At 47.7% G+C, this 15,892-nt stretch overlaps 1 protein-coding gene across 1 annotated transcript in view; it reads right to left on the bottom strand.

The window, feature by feature from the left end:
• The window catches only part of ASPG (asparaginase), a 75,431-nt gene extending 70,335 nt beyond the window's left edge, over positions 1 to 5,096 (bottom strand). The window contains exon 1 of the mRNA XM_038406175.2: positions 4,763 to 5,096. Within this exon, the coding sequence (XP_038262103.1) occupies positions 4,763 to 4,937 (175 nt within the window). The 5' untranslated portion in view covers positions 4,938 to 5,096. The remainder of the gene's footprint in view (positions 1 to 4,762) is intronic.
• Between the last annotated feature and the right edge of the window lie 10,796 nt (positions 5,097 to 15,892).

The following is a 15,892-nucleotide window of genomic DNA, read 5'->3' as shown; positions in this document are numbered from 1 at the left end:
GGCTCTGCCTGAGTCTAGCATAGCAGCTAGCAAAAGAGAGTCACCCCCCCCCCCCACACACACACACACAGCACAGGCAACCCAGGAGAGAGGAAAGTGACGAGAAGCTGAGAGAACAAGTCTCTCGTAGATCCGTCATTCTCTGCTCCAGCCCCAATTAAAGTCCAGGAGCTCCTCTAACTTGCATCAGTTGGCAACAGTCCCCTAGGGACCATATACTAGCTGCAGAAGCTAGAGCATAGTGTGCTCCTGACAGACATCCCACATTGTCTCCATCTCTAATAGGTCTCCTACACTAGGGACTGAGGGGAGGAAGGCATAGGATCTGACTATATCAACTCTATGCCCACTGAGAGTGGAAACAACTATGTTGAGAAAATCCCCAACAAGGGACTGATGTATGGTTTTACCTCCTGCTGTGCCATATGAGTGGCATAAAGGAAGAGGAACAGGATAGAGCATCTGCTCCAAAGTATTGACTGTGGCAACTTGATCTTTGTGAAATACTGTGTTTGGCCCTCAATCTGGAAAAAAAGGGGAGAACCACTGGTTTATAATGTATCTCCAAGCATTCATGATTCACTATGTTAAATGGAACTAAATAGGCTTCCCAGAATATGCTTTGCCACAGAGTGGGCTGGTCCTTTAAGGGAAGTTGAGTAAAGAAGGCCAAAACTCAATAATATTTGATTAGTGAGAAATGACAACACTTCCCTTAGGAAGAAAGAATCCCATGCACTGCTACAGGCTGGCTAAGCAGCAGTTCTGCAGAAAAGGACGTGGGGATTACAGTGGACGAGAAGCTGGAAATGAGTCAGCAGTGTGCCCTCCTTGCCAAGAAGGCCAATGGCATATTGGGCTGTATCAGCAGGAGCATCGCCAGCAGATAGAGGGAAGTGATTATTCCCCTCTATTCAGCACTGGTGAGGCCACACCTGGAGTATTGCGTCCTGTTTTGGTGTCCCTCCCCCACTACAGAACGGATGTGGACAAATTGGAGAGAGTCCAATGGAGGGCAACAAAAATGATTGGGGCCTGGGGCACGTGACTTACGAGGAGAGGCTGAGGGAACTGGGGTTATTTAGTCTGCAGAAGAGGAGTGAGGGGGGATTTGATAGCAGCCTTCAACTACCTCAAAGGGGGTTCCAAAGAGGATGGAGTTCAGCTGTTCTCAGTGGTGGCAGATGACAGAACAAGGAGCAATGGTCTCAAGTTGCAGTGGGGGAGGTCTAGGTTGGATATTACGAAACACTATTGCACTAGGTGGGTGGCAAAGCACTGGAATGGGTTACCTAGGGAGGTGGTGGAATCTCTATCCTTAGAGGTTTTTAAGGCCCAGCTTGACAAAGCCTTGGCTGGGATGTTTTAGTTGGTGTTGGTCCTGCTTTGAGCAGGGGACTGGACTTGATGACATCCTGAGGTCTCTTCCAACCCTATGATTCTATGATTCTGTGATTCAGAATTTGGTTTTCTTCCTATTTGTAACAAAACCAAATTTTTGAAAATTTCTTGGGAACTGGAAAACCAAAATCAATTACACATTGGAAAGTCTGACCCATGGTATTTCTGAAACAACATACACTCCACAGACCAGTGACTGACTCACTGAAATTGACATTCTTCTCAATTTTACCACTATTAATGTCAAATTCAGTCAGTGGCTGTCAGAGCTCCCAGAATCTGGGGGCAGCCCCACCATGCAGACTGCCAGGTACATCAGGAATTTCCAAAAAGAAAAGGAGTACTTGTGGCACCTTAGAGACTAAAATTTTTTTGAGCATAAGCTTTCGTGAGCTACAGCTCACTTCATCGGATGCATTTGGTGGGAAAAAAAAGTTTTCCACCAAATGCATCCGATGAAATGAGCTGTAGCTCACGAAAGCTTATGCTCAAATAAATTTGTTAGTCTCTAAAGTGCCACAAGTACTCCTTTTCTTTTTGTGAATACAGACTAACACGGCTTCTACTCTGAAACCAGGAATTTCCAGGCCCTCAGGGCTGCCTGCTCAGGACTCAAACAGCATGGGGAACCAGCTGGCCGAGGAGTCTGGATACCCTGGGATTTCTGGCCCTGGGGCAGTCCAAATAGTGGGGCTGCTCCAGACCCGTGGGCCCTGGAATCTATCCCAGTACCTCCAGGCTCCCAGCTCTGCAAGCTTGAGGGTTTCCAGGCTCCCTGCTGCAGAGCTGGGGGCCTAGACTGAGACCCCTGGCTAGAGCTGTGTTTCCCAAGACTTCCTGGTTCCATGACAGGGAGCCTGAAGGCACTAGCATGGAAGGGTTGCCCCAGAGCTGTGGACCCTGGAAGCCCAGTGTCCCTAGTGCCAGGGCTATCCTACCACCATAGAACCTGAAAGCCTAAAATCCTCCATCCTGAAGCTTTCCAGCTGGCAGGGCTTCCCTGTAGCTCACTAGGTGAATTGGCAGGGAACCAATGGAACCCTGCCTGTGATTTGGCGTAAGTGTGTCAAACCCACCTTGATTTTGTGAAAAATTCCAATGAAATTCTGTTTCATCAAAAATTTTCCAACCAGCTCTAGTTTAGCCCCACAGTTTAACTGAGCATAGTTATCCACCCCACCGCTCATGATGAGTTTGGGCCCGTGGTTGTGTCAGGTAACCAAGCATCACATGGTGATAGCCCAGAGCTAATACAAAGGTAGCGAGACTTGCAGGAAACCCAGAAGGGACCCAGGGTTAGAAAAGCCTGGGGATGAAACTCTTCATACCAGTCAAAGGGAAAGGTTTGGCTGGAGCTACCTGCAGTGAGGAGCAGGAGCAACACATTTAAGCAGGGCATAATGGATTGGAGCAGAAGGCTGGGAGTTACTAGCTTTAAGATAGGTTTCAGAGTAACAGCCATGTTAGTCTGTATTCGCAAAAAGAAAAGGAGTACTTGTGGCACCTTAGAGACTAATAAATTTATTAGAGCATAAGCTTTCGTGAGCTACAGCTCACTTCATCGGATGCATTGAAGTGAGCTGTAGCTCACGAAAGCTTATGCTCTAATAAATTTGTTAGTCTCTAAGGTGCCACAAGTACTCCTTTTCTTTTAGCTTTAAGATAAACTGTTATGTCAATAAGCCACACCTCAGAAGGGAAGAGTAATTCAGAAGCACCAATTGTGGTGCCTTGTTTGATTGCAGAAGTAGGGAAACTGGGAGTGGAGGGGGAGGGAATAGGGTCCAACACCTGATGTGCTATGATTGGGCTACATGCTCCCTTAAATGTAACCATCTGCTACTGTGGGAGGACCTAGTCTTACCTTGTTATGATTCACCTGCCTCAGATAAATGCATAAAGCTTGTTTACTTTATGTTTGAATAAAAGCAATTATGCTTTTTTATGCAGGGCTATTAATAGACAGTATACTCATAGCAGTTTCTAGTCACTGATTAAAGTTCAAGGAGAATAAGGTAAAATGAAGGTATATAAAGGAAGGCTTGTATTAAGCTGTGGAAACTTTACTTATAAAGACAGCTGAACAACTAGAAAATCTTCTGTTATGTGTCGAGACAGGTTGAGAATTTTGTTTAGTCAGGATGAAACCAGTATCACTGTAAAGAGTGTAAACAGAAAGTTAAAGTTTAATCAAGTAAAATGTGATTCATTAATGATTTACACTAGCCAAAACAAAACACAAAAAAAACTAAACAATTCTCTTTTAACCGCATTCCTTTAACACTGAATAAGTTTTTAATTGATGTAAGGGGGGCTATAAGACACTAGATTCAGGAATCAGAATAGCAGCCGTGTTAGTCTGTGTTCTGTGTTTTTTTTTGTTTCCCCACCAAATGCATCCGATGAAGTGAGCTGTAGCTCACGAAAGCTTATGCTCTAATAAATTTGTTAGTCTCTAAGGTGCCACAAGTACTCCTTTTCTAGATTCAGGAAGACAGTTCTCCTGACGCCAGTGGATACAAGATTATTATTCAGTGTTATTCCGGGACAGCTGGCAGGAAACCAGGCATCTTCTGACAGAACCCTGCCTGCATTTCAGAAGAAGTTGGTTAAAACCAAATTGTTCACACCACCACTTAGGTTTTGATAAAATTGGCATTTTCCAGCAAAAACCTTTTTGTCAGAAAATTTCCAATGAGTTCTGGTCCTGATTATTACTGATGATGTAACCAGCTGTGGACATACACCCTCAATGATAGGAAGAGATATAGTCCTGGCTATGTTTTCAGATTGCTTTCCCCAGCCTACCAGCATCATTTTTGTGATATCTGAATCAAACAGCCATTTAGGGCCTCCTACCTAGGTTTAAAAAGTGCTAGTTATTTCTGGATTCCGCTTGGGAGCTCACACCAAATCTCCCCCACCTTGCTGTGCACCCCAAGGGATTCATGCCCACCCCTCAGTCACCCCAACAGGTGGGTACTCCAGGGGTGCTGGAACTAGGAAAGCAGCAGCACCCAAGCTTGAAGTAATAATAGCAACTAAATACCTGGCTTCCATCATGTGCCCTGTTTACAGGTTTGTTCAATGGCTTTCAGCTCCCCTCTTATAAACAGTGTTCTGGTGCCGCAGGTGCCTCACATCACTCTCCTGCCCTAGAGGACTCATGCCCACCTCCCCCCTTCTGCCCTGCTTTGCTAGGTGCCCCTCAGGGACTGCAGCCACCATCACCACACACACCATCGCTCTCTTCCCGGGCTGCGGGCCCCTTCGGGGGCTCGACCCAGAGCCTACGGGTTGGTGGTGCCCTCCCAGCTCCCTCCCACCCCAGCCCCTCTGCCCCGCCAGGCGCTGCCCTCACCTTCTTCCTCCTCCACCATCCCGATGGTGCCGCCCGTGTTGATCACCAGCACCCGCGCCCTGCAGCCGCCCCCGAGCTCCAGGGAGCCTGAGCGCTGCAGGCAGGCCGGGCGCGGGGTGCAGGAAAGGGCTCTGCCCAGGGGGAACCCCCCAGTCGACAGCGCCGCTGCCTCCATCGCAGCCACAATGAGACCACTAAATCCCGCGCCTCAATGCCATGCGGGGACCTGCCGGCTGCCGGCACCGCCCCTTTCCGGATCGCCTGCCCCACAGGCGGGGCCTCGAAGGGGCTTGCCAGGAAAGGGGGCGGGGAGAGACGTACCCAGGTCGGGCCCGGAAGGGGACAGATCGACGGGTCTTCTGCGCTGGTCTTGGGGCGGGAAGGCTCTGCCCCCCCCCCAGGACTCTCGGGGAGACAGACCCACACACCGGGGAGGGGGGGACAGTACCGCACCCTCCCTCCTCCGCACAGAGCCCTGCCCGGGACTCTCGGGGAGACAGACCCACACATCGGGGCTGGGGCGGTACCGCACCCCCCCACACACACACAGCCCTGCCCGGCACTCTCGGGGAGACAGACCCACACATCGGGGCTGGGGCGGTACCGCACCCCCCCCCCCCCCACAGCCCTGCCCGGGACTCTCGGGGAGACAGACCCACACGTCGGGGCTGGGGCGGTACCGCACCCCCCCCCACAGCCCTGCCCGGGACTCTCGGGGAGACAGACCCACACGTCGGGGCTGGGGCGGTACCGCACTCCCCCCCACACACAGCCCTGCCCGGGACTCTCGGGGAGACAGACCCACACGTCGGGGCTGGGGCGGTACCGCACCCCCCCACACACAGCCCTGCCCGGGACTCGCGGGGAGACAGACCCACACGTCGGGGCTGGGGCGGTACCGCACCCCCACACACACACACAGCCCTGCCCGGCACGCTCGGGGAGACAGACCCACACATCGGGGCTGGGGCGGTACCGCACCCTCCCTCCTCCGCACAGAGCCCTGCCCGGGACTCTCGGGGAGACAGACCCACACATCGGGGCTGGGGCGGTACCGCACCCCCTCCAACCTAAAACTGTTCAGTGACAAGGTCCCCTCGGTCCCTGGGCCCCAGCCCCCCGCAACTAGCGGGCGGAGCCAGCGCATGGGCCGGTTGTCCCCAAGGAGACTCTGCTGGCCCCTGCTGAGCTCTACCAGCCAAGCCAAGAGAAGCGGCCCCGGCCTTGGGAACGCGCCCCGCCCGTGTGCTTGGCCCTGAGAGCCTGTCGGAGGAGACACCGGCCGGCAGGGGAGCAGCGAGAAGCGGGGAGTATGAACGAGGATCCTGCCAGCCGCCCAGGCACCCGCAGACAAGGCAGTTCAGTGGGCATCTTCCGGGACTGGCACCCCTCTAGCAGACGCCCAGTTACCGGGATCATAGGGAATAACGAGGAGGTTTGGGGGGAGGGGAAGCAACCTGATTAACTTGAAATGGAGTTTAAAAAATTTCATTTACCAAATTCCTCATTCCCTTGTCCTTATTAAAAGCCAACTTGGGGCGGGGGGGGGGCGGCAGGAGGGAACCTCTTTTATATTAATTTAAATATTTAGAAGGTTAATAAAAACAAATGTAAAAAGAAAAGGAGTACTTGTGGCACCTTAGAGACTAACAAATTTATTAGCGCATAAGCTTTCGTGAGCTACAGCTCACTTATTCGGATGCATTCATCGGATGAAGTGAGCTGTAGCTCACGAAAGCTTATGCTCTAATAAATTTGTTAGTCTCTAAGGTGCCACAAGTACTCCTTTTCTTTTTGCGAATACAGACTAACACGGCTGCTACTCTAAAAACAAATGTGTGAATTTTAATATATTTATTAAGAATATACTTTGAGACACAACCAAGACCATCTCCCCCACTGTCATTGCCTCATAATTTGAATAAGTGACTTTTAAGGATGTGTAAAATTGCCCACTAGCTCTCTGGCCATCCCAAGTGACAGCACTGCTGTTAGACTTTTCTGAAATAGCTGGAACCTGACACTCCATGACCCTAAGCTTCATTTCTATATAAAGCACTGTCAAAAATAGTTTGTCATGCTCAGGGAGTCAAAGCTAGTTACTTATTCTAGGAACAGTTGCAAATTTGAAAGTAGGGTTGTAGCATGTGGCAGCAATTTTCTAAAAACAGCCTTTAGATAAGGAACTGGGAATAAGGGTCCAATTTCAGCCTCCTAAGAAACATTTACCACAAAGCTGACATAAAAGCATCCACAAGCTCCAGCCTCTTGGTCCAAGATGCAGGTGGTGTGGCTGGAGGAAAGGGGACATGGTCAGGATGCTGCTGCATCCACCCGAGTCCCAGTTGCCAAGGGATCTTTGGGGTTACTGGCCGCTGCAGAATAGTCTTCAGAGGACCAAGCTACACTTGCATTCTCCACCCCCTCCTTCCCCACAAAAACACAAATCTGTATCAAGCACAAATTGGGCAGTCCTGAGCATTTGGCTGACTACCTGTACAAGACTGAGAAGTGTGATATGGTTAATATGTTACATTTGAACATGCACAGAATTAGGCTACAACACAGACTACTGTGAACGCGCACAATGGAAATGCTGAATCCTGATTAGAATTTTACTGCAGGAGAAGAGATGCATAAAAAGATTAAAATGTGTCAAATAAAGGACTCTGGAGAAGTTAAAGCTTCCAAAGAGTACTTTAAAAATCCCTTTCTTCCCCCTTCAAAATTATACTATTTACAATCTACCTCAGTAGCACAACATTAGTGGGATAAATTAAATCTGCCAAAATTAATTGAAGATGAACTTGAAAAATCTAGCCTGGCAAATAACCCAAAAATGAACAGAGAAAGCTCCGAAGTATGTTGGATTTTATATTTATTCAACCAACTCCTTTTTAGGCCTTCTGGAGTTAATTATCTGCCATTTTAGCAAACACAAAGTGGGGTATTAAAATCTGGAAAATTAGTACCAGCTTCCATTATTGACCATAAAATTTTGTGCTTTATTGTGCTCCTAAATCTAGACTGCATTTAAAACAATAGGAAACTCTATGCTGTTTTCTGCATTTTTCATAATATTGTATATTTCATATTGTAGAAATTTCCTTGCTATTCCATTTTTAGACACTAGAGGACAGTGTCAATTTACAGCAGGTTTCAGAGTAGCAGCCATGTTATTTTTTATCCGCAAAAAGAAAAGGAGTACTTGTGGCACCTTAGAGACCAACAAATTTGAGCGAGCTGTAGCTCACAAAAGCTTATGCTCAAATAAATGTGTTAGTCTCTAAGGTGCCACAAGTACTCCTTTTCAATTTACAGCAGGGATCTAATTATAAAGAGACTAAAAGCTGCATTGCATCTTAATACTATCTCAAGAATTTCCACATCAGAATTGCTCAGTTTACTTAATTGCCAGCTTTGAAAAAATCACCACAGGATCTGAAAAATAAACTAGGTTCAAACTTTTTCCTACAACAAGACTAGTAATAGATTATTACTAAACTAAGTGGATATTTCTCTGTTTACTTACTAGGATCACACATGTCAAGAAGGTGTCTTAACAGTCATAGGCTTAACTGCAGAATCTTCAGAATGATCTAATGACAGACATGTCATTTGAGGTGACCTGAAAGATATTTTGTCACTTAGAAGAAGTCAAAGCTGGTAAATATTCAAGAATAATTTTGAAAATGGAAATGGGGTAGGAATGTGATCTGTTATAGCTTTTTCTGCAAAAATAAAGGATAGGTGTGGAAGAGGCCTCTTCCAAAAACTTTAAAGCATGCAGGGATGTGTAACTTGGGACAATGCAAGAAGAAGTTTGTCATTTGCAGGAAATCAAAGCCAATTCCTTATTGAGAGGAAAAGGGAAGTGGGTATGAGTGTCACAGAGGTCAGTGATTTCCATAAAAATTAAACTTTCATTCAGAGAGAGTCATTTCCCAGCTATTTCAGAAAAGACTAATGGTCATATGTACGTCACTCGGGTGAAAGTAAAATTTAAAACTTACTGGTACGGGGGCCAGCTCCAGCTCCAGCCGCCCCGGAATGGGTGGGGCTGGGGTTAGCATCCCCCAGCCAACCCTTCCACGCTGCTTGGCCCGCATTGCCTGGGGCTTCAGCGGCAATTTAAAGGGCCCAGGGCTCCGGCTGCTGCTGCCGCAGCAGCAGCCAGAACCCTGGGCCCTTTTAAATCACCGGCCCCAGGGGAGCTGCTCCTTTCGCTTGCCTCCCCACCCCACTGGCAGCCTTGTAGGGGGTGGGGGGAGACCAAAAGGGGCAGCGATGATAAAGCAGTGCTTTAACCTCGCTGCCCCTTTTGCACTCCCCTGTCGGCGGCCCTGCCGCTAGGGACTTGGCAGGGCCGCCGACGGGGGGGCGCAAAAGTGGTAAGGCAGTAGGGGCCGGTACTGGCAGCCACTTTTTACCGGTATGCCATACCGGCCTGTACTGCCTTACTTTCACCCCTGGTGTCACTTGGGATAAACGTAGAGTGTAGATTTCAACATTGATGCAAATTCTTATATTCTTAGGTCATTACAAACTTGTCTCTACTTTTATTGAATATTATGAGATACTTAATCACACACAAAATGCTTGCAGAATATCATAACTTACATGCTCATGTATCAGTGGTTCTGGTTAGCCAACGGGAGAAGCAACCGGGAGTTTTGCGAGGGAGTTCTCCAAGGCCTGGTCTACAGTATGCAGTTATTTCGGAATTAGCCCAGTTAATTCGAAATAAAACTGATTACGTCCACACAACCAAACCGTTTTTTTCAATTTAAAGGGCTCTTTAATCCAATTTCGGTACTCCACCTCGGCAAGTGGAGCAGTGCTAAAATTGAGATTGCAGTTTCAGGTTACAGGTACTGTTGATGCAATTCATCGCTATTGGCCTCCGGGAGCTATCCCAGAATATCCCTTGTGACCTCTCTGGACAACACTCTCAACTCCAATGCACCAGCCAGGTAGGCAGTAAAAGCCCCAGGAACTTTGAATTTCATTTCTTGTTTGGTCACCATCAGCACAGGTGACCATCAGCACAGTCCACCATCACAAGAGACCACACAGTCCCAGATTCGCAGACGAGCTTCAGCATGGTCCAAACAGGAGGTACTGGATCTCATCGCATGTTGGGGAGACGAATCTGTTATGGCAGAACCACGTTCCAAAAAAAGAAACGCAAATACATACTCTAAAGTCTCCAGGGCCACGACGGAAAGAGGCGACTCCAGGGAAACAGAGCAGTGTCGTACAAAAAATCAAGCTCACGAAAGCGTACCAAAAAGCCAGGGAGGCAAACGGGTGCTCTGGGTCACAGCCCCATACATGCCGCTTCTACCGTGAGCTGCATGAAGTTATGGGGGGTGATGCTACCACTACCCCACCACTGTGCATGGACACCTGCAAGGGGGGAGTTGCACGGAGTGCAGAGGATGAGTTATTGGAGGATGAGGAGGAGGAGGACGACAGTGCACAGGCGGCAAGTGGGGAATCTGTTTTCCCCCCTAGCCAGGAACTAGTCTGAACGCTGGAGCCAACAGCCTCCCCCGACTCCCAAGGCGGGCTCCCGGACCATGACCCTGGAGAAGGCACTTCTGGTGAGTGAGAGCCTGATCGGAGCCACGCGGTGGGGGGAAATCCAGCTGCACTGGGCTGTTTGCGTTTAGTTTAAAGGGCTCATCCCTGCTCAGAGCCTCATCGGAGCCATGGGGTGGGTGCGGGGGGAGGGAAGGGGTGTTGTATGAAGCGATCATCCCAGAGAGCTGCAGGCCCTCCTTTTATATGGCAAACCCACCAGGCATTGCTTGCCATGGGGGCCCGGCCATTTGAAAGCATTGAAATGAATGCGGAAAAAGCAGAACCGCACGTGCCCCTAGGGCTTACCATGGCTGCCTGCAAGCTGAATTCTGTTGCCTGGCTGTGTGTGATGGCTTACTCACACCAAAGTGGCAGGCACTTCAGTATAAGAAGCAAAATATGACCTTGTATAGAAAGAATATGTGCTGTGTACTATAAATTACCTGTTTCACTGAGATAGTGTCCCCTTTGTTCTCTAAAATGTGTATTTTAAAATACTACCCTCCCTTTTTCTCCTCCCACAGGTGCAAATGTTTCAACACAGCCCCTATCTAGTCCATCCCAGAGGCTGGTCCAGATTAGAAGGCAGAAAAAACGAACTCGGGATGACATGTTCACCGAGCTCATGCAGTCCTCCCGCACTGATAAGGCCCAGCTGAATTGAGGCAAACAATTGTGGAATCCCATAAAGCGTTAAATGAACATGAAGAGAGGAGGGACGCGTGTGATGAGAGCAGGCAGGATGCTATGGTCAAGCTCATGAGGGAGCAAACTGACATGCTCCGCTGTATGGTGGATCTAATGCAGGAAAGACAGCAAGACCACAGACTGCCACTGCAGCCCCTGTAATACCGCCCTCCCTCCTCCCCAAGTTCCATAGCCTCCTCACCCAGACGCCCAAGAACATGGGGCCGGGGGGGAGGCTACAGGGACCCACACACTCAACCCCAGAGGATTGCACAAACAGCAGAAAGCTGGCATATCTGAAATTTTGATTTGGTTTCTGGACTTGTCCTTCCCTCCTCAACCTATAGAATTCGGGATCTCTTGTATTTCTAGAGGACACAGACGAATAAGAAAGAAAGGGTTAACACTTTCATGTACATGTGCAGAATGTAGGTATAGACAGACTCACATTATAAGAAAGGGTGCCTCAAGCAGGAAAATTGAGTTTCCTATGGGAAACTCCATCAGAAACCACTCCCATATTGATGATCAATCCATAAGAGGGCCAACAGACTAACATTATCTAGGAGGATGTCTGTAGGCATAGCTGGTACATTGTACTTATCTTTAGGAATTGCATATGCTGTAATATTTATAACTTTGTTGGTAACTTCAATAAAACTGCTAAAAATAGATGCTTTTGTACTTGTATATGTTATTTGCCTATGGTTTCATTGTTCCTATGGACTCTAGATCCAACAAGTCTTTTCTCCTATTTCCATCTCAATCTCAGTCCAAGTGTATATGTTTTTAATATATAAGGTAACACCTTCTCCCTTTTTTCCCTGCCTGTCCTTCCTAAGCAAGCTGTACTCTTCTATACCAATATTCCAGTCACGCGTATTATCTCACCAAGTCTCTGTGTTGCCAACTATGTCATAGTTGTGTTTATTTACTAGCATTTCAAGTTCTTCCTGCTTATTCTCCATATTTCTCACATTAGTATACAGACATCTAAGATACTGATTTGATTCCCACTTGCCCCCACATCTTGTCTCTCCCTTATCCCTGCTATACCAGCCCATGCTCCCCCCAAATTCCAGCCCTTCACCCAGGTCTCCATGTTTTTCAGTTACCTGTGGGCTTTGGTCACCTGCCCCTTTCGAACGTACTTTAAAGCCCTTCTTACTAGGTTAGCCAGTCTGTATCCAAATATGCTCTTCCCCTTCCTTAATAGGTGGAATCCATCTCTGCTTAGCAGTCTTTCTTCCTGGAACAGCATCTCATTGTCAAGTAAACAACTGTAATGGAAGTTTTGATAAGAAATTAAATATTAGAGTTTTAAAACAAAATGGAACAAACAGCAATTAGTAGCTGTTGTGAGAGCGAGGAAAAGGAGGGATAAAGATGAGTAATGACAGATTTCAGAGTAGCAGCCGTGTTGTTCAGCTGTCTTTATAAGTAATGTTTCCACAGCTTAATACAAGCCTTCCTTTATATACCTTCATTTTACCTTATTCTCCTTGAACTTTAATCAGTGACTAGAAACTGCCATGAGTGTACTGTCTATTAATAGCCCTGCATAAAAAAGCAAAATTGCTTTTATTCAAACATAAAGTAAAAAACTTTATGCATTTATCTGAGGCAGGTGAATCATCACAAGGTAAGACTAGGTCCTCCCACAGTAGCAGATGGTTACATTTAAGGGAGCATGTAGCCCAATGATAGCACATCAGGTGTTGGACCCTATTCCCTCCCCCTCCACTCCCAGTTTCCCTACTTCTGCAATCAAACAAGGCACCACAATTGGTGCTTCTGAATTACTCTTCCCTTCTGAGGTGTGGTTTATTGACATAACAGTTTATCTTAAAGCTAGTAACTCCCAGCCTTCTGCTCCAATCCATTATGCCCTTCTTAAGTGTGTTGCTCCTGCTCCTCACTGCAGGTAGCTCCAGCCAAACCTTTCCCTTTGACTGGTATGAAGAGTTTCATACCCAGGCTTTTCTAACCCTGGGTCCCTTCTGGGTTTCCTGCAAGTCTCGCTACCTTTGTATTAGCTCTGGGCTATCACCATGTGATGCTTGGTTACCTGACACAACCACGGGCCCAAACTCATCATGAGCGGTTCGGTGGATAACTATGCTCAGTTAAACTGTGGGGCTAAACTAGAGCTGGTTGGAAAATTTTTGATGAAACAGAATTTCATTGGAATTTTTCACAAAATCAAGGTGGGTTTGACACACTTACGCCAAATCACAGGCAGGGTTCCATTGGTTCCCTGCCAATTCACCTAGTGAGTTACAGGGAAGCCTTGCCAGCTGGAAAGCTTCAGGATGGAGGATTTTAGGCTTTCAGGTTCTATGGTGGTAGGATAGCCCTGGGACTAGGGACACTGGGCTTCCAGGGTCCACAGCTCTGGGGCAACCCTTCCATGCCAGTGCCTTCAGGCTCCCTATCATGGAACCAGGCAGTCTTGGAAGTCTTGGGAAACACAGCTCTAGCCAGGGGTCTCAGTCTAGGCCCCCAGCTCTGCAGCAGGGAGCCTGGAAACCCTCACGCTTGCAGAGCTGGGAGCCTGGAGGTACTGGGATAGATTCCAGGGCCCACGGGTCTGGAGCAGCCCCACTATTTGGACTGCCCCAGGGCCAGAAATCCCAGGGTAACCAGACTCCTCGGCCAGCTGGTTCCCCATGCTGTTTGAGTCCTGAGCAGGCAGCCCTGAGGGACTGGAAATTCCTGGTTTCAGAGTAGTAGCCGTGTTAGTCTGTATTCGCAAAAAGAAAAGGAGTACTTGTGGCACCTTACAGACTAACAAATTTATTTGAGCATAAGCTTTCGTGAGCTACAGCTCACTTCATCGGATGCATTTGGTGGAAAACTTTTTTTTCCCACCAAATGTATCCGATGAAGTGAGCTGTAGCTCACGAAAGTTTATGCTCAAATAAATTTGTTAGTCTCTAAGGTGCCACAAGTACTCCTTTTCTTTTTGGAAATTCCTGATGTCCCTGGCAGTCTGCATGGTGGGGCTGCCCCAGATTCTGGGAGCTCTGACAGCCACTGACTGAATTTGACATTAATAGTGGTAAAATTGAGAAGAATGTCAATTTCAGTGAGTCAGTCACTGGTCTGTGGAGTGAATGTTGTTTCAGAAATACCATGGGTCAGACTTTCAAATGTGTAATTGGTTTTGGTTTTCCAGTTCCCAAGAAATTTTCAAAAATTTGGTTTTGTTACAAATAGGAAGAAAACCAAATTCTGAATCACAGAATCATAGAATATTAGGGTTGGAAGAGACCTCAGGATGTCATCAAGTCCAGTCCCCTGCTCAAAGCAGGACCAACACCAACTAAATCATCCCAGCCAAGGCTTTGTCAAGCTGGGCCTTAAAAACCTCTAAGGATAGAGATTCCACCACCTCCCTAGGTAACCCATTCCAGTGCTTTGCCACCCACCTAGTGCAATAGTGTTTCGTAATATCCAACCTAGACCTCCCCCACTGCAACTTGAGACCATTGCTCCTTGTTCTGTCATCTGCCACCACTGAGAACAGCTGAACTCCATCCTCTTTGGAACCCCCTTTGAGGTAATTGAAGGCTGCTATCAAATCCCCCCTCACTCCTCTTCTGCAGACTAAATAACCCCAGTTCCCTCAGCCTCTCCTCGTAAGTCACGTGCCCCAGGCCCCTAATCATTTTTGTTGCCCTCCATTGGACTCTCTCCAATTTGTCCACATCCGTTCTGTAGTGGGGGAGGGACACCAAAACAGGACGCAATACTCCAGGTGTGGCCTCACCAGTGCTGAATAGAGGGGAATAATCACTTCCCTCTATCTGCTGGCGATGCTCCTGCTGATACAGCCCAATATGCCATTGGCCTTCTTGGCAAGGAGGGCACACTGCTGACTCATTTCCAGCTTCTCGTCCACTGTAATCCCCACGTCCTTTTCTGCAGAACTGCTGCTTAGCCAGCCTGTAGCAGTGCATGGGATTCTTTCTTCCTAAGGGAAGTGTTGTCATTTCTCACTAATCAAATATTATTGAGTTTTGGCCTTCTTTACTCAACTTCCCTTAAAGGACCAGCCCACTCTGTGGCAAAGCATATTCTGGGAAGCCTATTTAGTTCCATTTAACATAGTGAATCATGAATGCTTGGAGATACATTATAAACCAGTGGTTCTCCCCTTTTTTTCCAGATTGAGGGCCAAACACAGTATTTCACAAAGATCAAGTTGCCACAGTCAATACTTTGGAGCAGATGCTCTATCCTGTTCCTCTTCCTTTATGCCACTCATATGGCACAGCAGGAGGTAAAACCATACATCAGTCCCTTGTTGGGGATTTTCTCAACATAGTTGTTCCCACTCTCAGTGGGCATAGAGTTGATATAGTCAGATCCTATGCCTTCCTCCCCACAGTCCCTAGTGTAGGAGACCTATTAGAGATGGAGACAATGTGGGATATCTGTCAGGAGCACACTATGCTCTAGCTTCTGCAGCTGGTATATGGTCCCTAGGGGACTGTTGCCAACTGATGCAAGTTAGAGGAGCTCCTGGACTTTTATTGGGGCTGGAGCAGAGAATGAGGGATCTATGAGAGACTTGTTCTCTCAGCTTCTCGTCACTTTCCTCTCTCCAGGGTTGCCTGTGCTGTGTGTGTGTGTGTGGGGGGGGGGTGACTCTCTTTTGCTAGCTGCTATGCTAGACTCAGGCAGAGCCATTTGAGCTCCTGTTTGGTATTGAATCTGAAAAACAGGGTAATTGTAGATGCTGGCTCAAATATGATTTTTAGGCCAGACAAACTGAAAGAGCTAGGAAGAGAAGAATGAAAGAAAATGAGTGAGCACCAAACTAATTGGCACTAACAGTCCAAAAACTAAGTT

This window comes from Dermochelys coriacea, chromosome 6, assembly GCF_009764565.3.
Source record: "Dermochelys coriacea isolate rDerCor1 chromosome 6, rDerCor1.pri.v4, whole genome shotgun sequence".
NCBI lineage: Eukaryota > Metazoa > Chordata > Testudines > Dermochelyidae > Dermochelys > Dermochelys coriacea.
Note: the sequence above shows the minus strand (reverse complement) of the source record. Positions and strands in the feature narration are given on the sequence as shown.